At 31.8% G+C, this 8,636-nt stretch overlaps 3 protein-coding genes across 4 annotated transcripts in view; 1 reads left to right on the top strand and 2 right to left on the bottom strand.

The window, feature by feature from the left end:
- Positions 1-3,129: 3,129 nt before the first annotated feature.
- Positions 3,130-5,000, bottom strand: LOC119613572 (tRNA-dihydrouridine(16/17) synthase [NAD(P)(+)]-like). Its single transcript, XM_037969596.1, has one exon. The coding sequence runs from the start codon at positions 4,872-4,874 to the stop codon at positions 3,339-3,341; it is 1,536 nt and encodes a 511-aa protein (XP_037825524.1). The 5' UTR covers positions 4,875-5,000; the 3' UTR covers positions 3,130-3,338.
- A 761-nt stretch (positions 5,001-5,761) lies between these two features.
- LOC119613566 (mitochondrial E3 ubiquitin protein ligase 1) lies at positions 5,762-7,738 on the top strand. Its single transcript, XM_037969589.1, has 4 exons — positions 5,762-6,027; positions 6,529-6,698; positions 6,753-7,374; positions 7,519-7,738. Exons 1-4 carry the CDS (start codon positions 5,923-5,925, stop codon positions 7,636-7,638), a joined length of 1,017 nt encoding a protein of 338 aa, XP_037825517.1. The 5' UTR covers positions 5,762-5,922; the 3' UTR covers positions 7,639-7,738.
- Positions 7,735-8,636, bottom strand: part of LOC119613565 (FGGY carbohydrate kinase domain-containing protein) — a 5,246-nt gene continuing 4,344 nt past the window's right edge. The window contains exons 3-5 of one of the 2 annotated variants that reach the window (XM_037969587.1): positions 8,449-8,599; positions 8,318-8,392; positions 7,735-8,257 (exon numbers count right to left, since the gene is read on the bottom strand). In XM_037969587.1, the coding sequence (XP_037825515.1) occupies positions 7,904-8,257; positions 8,318-8,392; positions 8,449-8,599 (580 nt within the window). In that variant the 3' untranslated portion in view covers positions 7,735-7,903. The remainder of the gene's footprint in view (positions 8,258-8,317; positions 8,393-8,448; positions 8,600-8,636) is intronic. The other variant, XM_037969588.1, reaches the window with a different exon arrangement.

Below are 8,636 nucleotides of genomic sequence, written 5' to 3' on the forward strand. Positions count from 1 at the left end.
CCTAGCATTTTATTATTTTCATCTTTCGAATACCATTTTAGAGGTTATTGGCAAAAAAGTATGTATATCCTAAACTTCCAACATTTTGATTGAAATTTGTTTGCTATTTATTCGACTGTAAATTTCTTTTAATTTTGAACAAAATTTTCTCTAATTAATCTTAACCAGAAACGCTTATAAATCTTTTGAATTATAATTAAATTAAAAAAAAAATCACTCACCTTATTTAACACTTTTGTTTCATTTCTGCCAACAATATTAATTCCTCTTTTCAACAAACTTTTAATTAGCTTTTTATTCACTTTTTTATTTTTGCTCTTTTATTTCAAAGCTTTTTTATATACTTTTACAACTTTTTTAATTTCTTAGCTTTTTTTCTTACAAAGATCTACACTTGATTTCCTTCTCATTTCCTTTACTATAATTGAAAGCTTTTACTTATTTGAAATTATTTTACTTCTTCATTTTTCTTTACAAAACTTATAAAAGCTTTTCTTTTCTCATTAACAACCTTTTTTACCACTTTCCAACCAACCAACCAACTAACCAATGCACTTAACACACTCCCCCTGCCCGCACACCAACTCACACTTATTAACAACGAATGGCCAAACTAAAGCAACAAACCGATCGGCTTTTGCATTTTTTAACAGCTTTGCTACACTGTTTTTTACTAATTTACAAGTTACTTCTTAACAATATTTTTACACACAAGGATTAACAAACATTTAAATTTCATATTTATGTAAAAATATTAACAATTTCTTAACTTTTAACCGGATTTATCAATAAATTTAACGTCCACTAATTACCAAACAACCGAACACTTGCGAAATTTATAGAAAACTAAACGAGAAAAATGCAAGTTATGTTTCTATTGCTATTGTTGTTGTTGTTGCTGCTGTCATTATTTGATTGTATGTAAATATGTATGTAATGTGTTTGTTGTTATTTTATTTTGCTGTTAGAGATGCGTAAACAGATTAAGAGCAAGATGTTAAGGAAATTTATTAGTGAATGTCAAATCGGAAATATTTAGTAAAATGTTAATAAAGGAATAATGACAGGGTTGAGATTTTGTGTTGCTTGTGGTATATATTAAGGCGAATGCAAATATGTAGTTAATTTGAAAAAAAGTGAGAATGATAAAATTACATAATTTATTTTGATGGAAAATCGAGTTGTAAGAACATTTTTACTTCATCTTTCGGTTTTATCAAAGTAAAACTACCGGGTTATTCGGAAAATCAACATTTAGAAATGTCAGATTTTAAACCGAGTGAAAAACCTAGTCTAATACCCTAATACTAGGGTTCTATGGTTGAAAGAAAAAGTCGACTTTTCGACTTTTTGTATTTTGACTTGCGATTTATGAACTTTTTCCGATTTTTTTAATATTTTCAACTCATCGACTTTTTCCGATTTTTATCGACTTATCGACTTTTTTCGATTCTTTGACTTTTTTTCTTACAAGATAGGCGACTTGTCGATTTCGTTAAAAAAAAAAGCGACTTCGACTTTTTTCCACAAAAAGTCGATTATTTTAAAGTCAATTTTTACATTGTGCTCCTAATCTATTTACGCACTCTAAAATATTCTCCCCCACCACCCAACACAATAAAATTACAATAAACACATTACATACATACATGTACATATATGCATACAATTTAGTACAAATCAAATAATGACAGCAGCAACAACAACAACAGCAACAGAATCTTTACTTGCATTTTTCTCTTTTAGTTTTCTATAATTACGATTGTTTTCGTTGATTAGTGGTCGTTTAATTAATTAATAAATCCGGTTTTAATTAATTAATTGTTAATATTTTTGCATAAATATAAATTTTTTATGTTTGTTAATATTTCTGTGTAAAAATATTGTTAAAAAATAACATGTAACATCATGTAGTTTGGCCATTCGTTGTTGTTAATAAATAGTATGTAAGTATGGATGTGCGGGGAATGTGTTAAGTGCAACAGTTAACGAGAATAAAGGTTTTGTGTGAAGCAAAGAAGAGGAAAAAGCTTTTATAAGTGTAGTAAAGGAAATGAGGAAATAAAATAAAATTTAATAATAAGCTTTCAAATGTAGTAAAGGAAATAAAATGTTGATCTTTTAATGAAAAGAGCTAAAATAATGAGTAAATAAATAAACGTGAAAACTAAAGCTGAGAAAAATAGAAAATAAATATAAAAAGCAAATGAAAAATCAGTAAATGAGAAAAAAATATAAGGAAAAATACATATTGTGAAAATAATTAATTAATTATAATTAGTTCAGTTCTAAAACAGTACCAGTTCATTTCTAGTTCAGTTCAAGTTCAGTTCCAGTTCAGTTCTAGTTCAGTTCTAGTTCAGTTCTAGTTCAGTTCTAGTTCAGTTCTAGTTCAGTTCTAGTTCAGTTCTAGTTCAGTTCTAGTTCAGTTCTAGTTCAGTTCTAGTTCAGTTCTAGTTCAGTTCTAGTTCAGTTCTAGTTCAGTTCTAGTTCAGTTCTAGTTCAGTTCTAGTTCAGTTCTAGTTCAGTTCTAGTTCAGTTCTAGTTCAGTTCTAGTTCAGTTCTAGTTCAGTTCTAGTTCAGTTCTAGTTCAGTTCTAGTTCAGTTCTAGTTCAGTTCAGTTCTAGTTCAGTTCTAGTTCAGTTCTAGTTCAGTTCTAGTTCAGTTCTAGTTCAGTTCTAGTTCAGTTCTAGTTCAGTTCTAGTTCAGTTCTAGTTCAGTTCTAGTTCAGTTCTAGTTCAATTCTAGTTCAATTCTAGTTCAGTTCCAGTTCAGTTCTAGTTCAGTTCTAGTTCAGTTCTAGTTCAGTTCTAGTTCAGTTCTAGTTCAGTTCTAGTTCAGTTCTAGTTCAGTTCTAGTTCAGTTCTAGTTCAGTTCTAGTTCAGTTCTAGTTCAGTTCTAGTTCAGTTCTAGTTCAGTTCTAGTTCAGTTCTAGTTCAGTTCTAGTTCAGTTCTAGTTCAGTTCTAGTTCAGTTCTAGTTCAGTTCTAGTTCAGTTCTAGTTCAGTTCTAGTTCAGTTCTAGTTCAGTTCTAGTTCAGTTCTAGTTCAGTTCTAGTTCAGTTCTAGTTCAGTTCTAGTTCAGTTCTATTTCAGTTCTAGTTCAATGATTTCAAAATTTATTGGTTTTTTGATATTAATTTATATCCTTGTTTATTACTTTTCCACATTTTTAACTATTCGCTGTAATACATTTTCAACAAATAAATGTATTTACATAAAATCATTTTATTATAATTATTATGACTACAACATAATATTAAACATTTTAGTATCATTAAAATAAAGTGTTTTTTTTACAAAATTAACTAAATTTTAAACACTTGAAAATCACATACTACTAACTAATGTCCGCTTTAACAACATCTTGTTCCTTTAAACTTTCTACCGATTCATCAGCTTCATCTGCCACACCAGAATCATTTTTAGAGGATTCCTCAAATAATTTCGCCTTTGCACGTCTAGATTTTATGAGTATGCCATGGCCGGGACAATCGTTATCTTCCGTATAACATTTTTCACGACAACAAATACGGCAAAGACGAAATTCACACTTAAAACCCATGGGATTATTGCATTGATCGCAGTTTTCTAAATTACGTTCATGTTTGCCTTCGGGTTTATTAGGACGACGCATACGTCTTCTTAGTTTCTTCATGCGTTTACGTGAAATCTCCTGGCCGTCGTTGTCAAAATAATGGCGTTTCTCACGATTGGGATCTTCAGCTAAACGTACTTTTTCTGCGATAATTTGTTTATGCATTTCTGGAGGCACTCTTATATAGGGCTGACACAACCAAGGAGGTAAGGCCAAATTAGCACCCAATGGCTGTTGCATTACACTAGGATCCACTTCTTCCATTTCATACACCTCTTGACCCTCGTGATAGGGTTCATATTTTGTTTTAATCTTTTGCACCACATCACGAAACTTTTGCAAATCATTGGCCACTGCCAATTCCTCTCTAAGTTCACTATTGGGTTTTAAATTCATGATATGATGGAATATCTTAAACATATGACCTCTGATGTAGGAAATAGGACAGGGATATTTCTCCACATAGTTTAGATAATCTTCAGCCATTTCCCAGGTTTTAGGTGAAATACCACAAAATAAGGCGGGATTATGTAAATTACCCTCGGCAGTCATAACGCCATCAACACCAGTCTCCAGCAGACATCTTTTTATATCTTCCAAACATAGAATATTGCCATTAGCAAACATAGGTATTTTTATATGCTGGCGCACCTCCCGTATATAACTCCAATCTGCTATCCCAGTTAGGGGACCCTTTTGTTCTCTCGTTCTGCCATGTACGGTCAGTAATTGACATCCTGCTTTTTCCAACAATTGAGCATAACGTATAGTCTTATCACGATCTTCAAATATGCGTATTTTACAGGTTACCGGCACTTTTAGATTTACATGTAACGTTCTAACAATTTCCTCCAACAGCGGCCATTCATCCTGCAAAAATGAACCATAATGACCACGTCGTGCTATGGCCTGAGGGCAACCCAGATTTATATCAACCGCATCACAGTAATCTTGTGCCAGTACAGCTGCCTCCAGTAGTGTTTTGGCATCATTACCACAAAATTGTATTATCAAGGGACGATCTTCGGCACAAGTTTGCAAGGCATCTTTACGGTATTTAGGATCATTGGCAAAGAGATTACTGTGGAACATGGGTGAATAGCATAATTCAGCTTTATATTTGCGACATAACATACGCCAAGCTAGTTCACTTTGATCCACCATTGGTGCCACAACAAATTTGGGTGAATGCAATACTTTGTGGTAGAAATCATAACCGCCTAATTTTTCGTATTTGGGTTTCATATCACTATTCAGTTGCTCACTATCGTCCGACATATTTTGTTTAGTTAAATGAAATTAAAATGTATTATTATTTTGTTTTCTTTTAAAGGAAAATCAACAAATTGTTGCAAGTTTTATCACTATAAATAAAAATAATCAAACGTAAACAAGCACGTTTCTCTTTATGACGTTTATAGCTGTCAAATTAACATAAGAGAAAAGTAAACACAATCAATGTTACATTTTTAACATTTTAGCGATTTTCATGTGCAATAACCCTGCATCTTCGTAAGAAGGGTATTTATAAATTATAATTACAATCAATTAGGAATAACTGATTATAACTATCCAGACACAAAATTCTTCAAATCATTTTCTATAGAAAGTCGAGGTGATTTTAGGAAACTATGAACGTCTTAGAATTTTTTTGCAGAATTTATTTTTCACTGGTTCAATGGCAATATTTGAATGGAAATTGTATGTAAGCCATGGAACCACTCCAAAAAAATTTTAAAGTATTTACAAAATTATATTTTTGTGCAGAGGATTTAGAATTTACTTGCTGAATTGTAGTATTTTGTAATTTTCATTGCAATTTTGCTTATCCTAGACACAACGCAGTGTTGTATTAGCAAATCTTGTTCGAAGAAATATATTTTCGACATGTTTTAAATTAAATCTAGTAGATTGAGTAGATTTGGATTTGTCAAAAATGTATGGCAAATCTACATGATTTCAACTAGTTTTGCCCAAATCCACTAGATTTGCTCAAAACGCCTCAGTGGAAACATAGCATAACTAGATTTGGATGTGTCAAAAATGTATGGGAAATCTACATGATTCCAAATCAACTAGATTTGCTCAAAACGCCTCAGTGGAAACATAGCATTAAGAAGAGTTTTTAAAAAGCTAACAAAAATGCTGATTATTTAAGAAAATTGCTTCATTATCAACACCCTTTAATAAATGTCAAGCTGTCAGCTGTTTTTTATTATTTTGAAACCGTAACTTGCGAAAAAAAAGAATATTTTTTCGTATAGTTACTTAATTTATTAAAATTTCACTAAAATAGTAAAGATTTTGAAGAGATTTCATTGAAAAAATGGAATTTATACACGAAGGCATTGCATTGGGTGTAGATTTACTAATTTTAGGTTTATGTGTTAAGGAATATGTTAGCTACAAAAAAAGTGTTAAATTGCTAAAGGTAAGTGAACATGATTATTCTAAAATCTTACATGCCATGGGCTCCCAAATGGGGTTCCACAGCAACATAACGAAAACACAATGTTCCGCTAAGAAGCCTGAGTTCAATAAGTAACATTAGTAATAATTAAAATATCCCTAAATTTTAACTTTCCTTATTGATGATTGTAAATGATTCGACTAGATGAAAGTAGCAGGCATACAATAGAAAGGAATGTTCTAAATTCCATATTGTGAAGCAAGTATTGTATACTATCTACATTCATGTTTATTTTTCACCAATAAAATATAATTTATACGGCAACAATCAAAGAACAAAATAAAATAGAAAAACTCAGCTAAATGATTTCAATAATTTTTGAAATGTTTCTGTGGCTTTCATACAACTGTATATTCGAATAGTGAAATAGTGATCTTTAACTAATACAAAATCGATTCAGCTAAAAGATTTTTAAAGACGTTCTAAGTTCCTAAAGACATTATTGTTAATTTTACATTGCAGACAGCACCTCAACTATCTATAGATAATGATTTAAAGGATTTTGTGGCTAGACAAAAAGATAAAAAAGTACCATATGCAGTGGTACGTGGTACCGTAACACCCATTGGTGTACCAATGCGTAGTGTTATGTCTCCATCAGTGACGGGTGTATTGCAAGTGATAAAATTAAGGTAAATAATAAATAAAATGTATAAAATAAAATTCTGCTTAAAAAATCTTTACAGCGAACATCGTGTTGCCCGAGGCTTTGCCGGCTTTTGGTCAGAACAACGTAAACTCATACATGTCTCCTCCAACGAAATGCCCTTCGAGTTAACCAATAATGGTTCTGGCGTTGAGGTAGTCGACGCCCTATCCGCCGCAGTACTCGATATGGATGTAGTCTATGATAATTATGAACCCTCCTCCCTCTCATTTTTCGATCACATATTTGGCTTCTTTTCGGGTATACGTCAAAAAGGTCTACAAACAACTGAAGAAGTTCTAAGGGATGGTAGTTTTATAACAGCTGTTGGTGAACTCGAGCTAGATGGTAAAACGTTGCGTTTGCAGCCCTCACCCTTGGGACCTCTCTTTTTGACTACATCAACCAAATCAACGCTAATTAAGAAATTTGAAGAGGCTAAAAATTCTATGCTATTTAAAATATTCGTTTGTGGTTCGATATCGGCAGTATTGATCACTATAATTGTACGAAAGATTTATATGAAAAAGAAGCAGGAACGTGATGAGAGACGTATAAGAGAAACATTGGAAAAGGAACGTAAAGAGAGGAGAGCTAAATCGCGTCCGGTTAATTTGACGCCTGATCAATTGTGTGTGGTGTGCAATATTAATCCCAAAGAGGTGAGTTTTTTGTTTTTTTTTATTAAAAATTCTAATATAAAAATATTATATATACACATATGTATATACACATATATATATTATACACAAAATTATACAAAAAAGTTTGTATAGAAAAAACTGTTTTTTTTATCTTCTTTACAGGTCATTATTCTACCCTGTGGTCATGTTTGTATTTGTGAAGATTGTTCGGAGAAAATCAAAATGACTTGTCCAGTTTGTCGTGGTAAAATTAATACACGCGCTGCTGCCTTCATATCGTAATGTTGCAGCAGGATCAACTGCAGCTTAATTTGAAAATTAAATCTCCAGCTTTCGCCCTCCTCCTCTACCCAACAACACAAAGAAAAATGCAAAAAACAATTTAATTTATTTTATCATGTACATACAATATATAAAAAAGAACAAATGAAACCAAAATCAAAACGAATAAACAACTAACCAAACTACGTAAGTTTAATCAAAATTAACTGAATTTCTAAACATATTATTAAATGCTTTCAAGATTTATTTGAGCTAAGAAGATTTCTTACATCATATCCTTGTATTTATATTGGTCCTTTAACATTTCCAAGAAAACTAGATATTTACGTTCGTGAAAATCTTTAGTGCCAAATTGTGGTATAATCAATTTACCCGTACCACCCATAGCAGCCGAAGCAGATTCTAAATTTTCATAAACTTTAGCAGCACAAGCACCCAACATAGCAGATCCCACTAAAACCATTTCCTGTTCATCGGGTATTAAAGCTGGCAATTGGCAAATATCCGCATGACATTGTACATAAAGAGCATTTTTAGATAAGCCACCACAGAAAAGTAAAGTGTGGAAGGGCACTCGTTGATGTTTGAGCAAATTATCAATGATGTGTCGGGTACCGTACTATAAGGATTTACTAACATTATTATTGCTACAGAGGTAATTCGTTATCAAATTGCTTACCGCTAAAGCTTGTACAAAAGCTAAATATAAAACAGCCAAAGATTCCTCATCTACATTCATATTGAGACCGGAAATCTAAAACATAATATTTTAATTAGTTAAATCCGCAGCAGAATATTTAAAAGCCATACCATTCCTTTTAAATTGGGATTAGCTATGGGAGAACGATTGCCATGGAAATCTGGCCAAACATGCAAATCTTTAGTCATATAACACACATCATCCAGGCCCCGTTCCTTGGCCATATTTTTTAGTAATCTATTCAGATAGCTATAGATATGCCTAAAAGAAAGTTTTGTTTATTTTTTCCATTTCTTTT

The sequence above is a fragment of the Lucilia sericata genome, unplaced genomic scaffold, assembly GCF_015586225.1.
Source record: "Lucilia sericata isolate MDLA Ls3-8-SP2 unplaced genomic scaffold, ASM1558622v1 Contig002197F_arrow, whole genome shotgun sequence".
Classification (NCBI taxonomy): domain Eukaryota; kingdom Metazoa; phylum Arthropoda; class Insecta; order Diptera; family Calliphoridae; genus Lucilia; species Lucilia sericata.

What these genes read in the sequence shown, in the direction of transcription:
- LOC119613566 (XM_037969589.1), top strand. Translation starts at nt 5,923, where the DNA reads ATGGAATTTATACACGAAGGCATTGCATTGGGTGTAGATTTACTAATT. An exon ending in TTGCAAGTGATAAAATTAAG is followed by an intron (nt 6,699 to 6,752) that starts GTAAATAATAAA and finishes AAATCTTTACAG; the next exon opens with CGAACATCGTGTTGCCCGAG. An exon ending in GCAATATTAATCCCAAAGAG is followed by an intron (nt 7,375 to 7,518) that starts GTGAGTTTTTTG and finishes TCTTCTTTACAG; the next exon opens with GTCATTATTCTACCCTGTGG.
- LOC119613572 (XM_037969596.1), bottom strand. Translation starts at nt 4,874, where the DNA reads ATGTCGGACGATAGTGAGCAACTGAATAGTGATATGAAACCCAAATAC.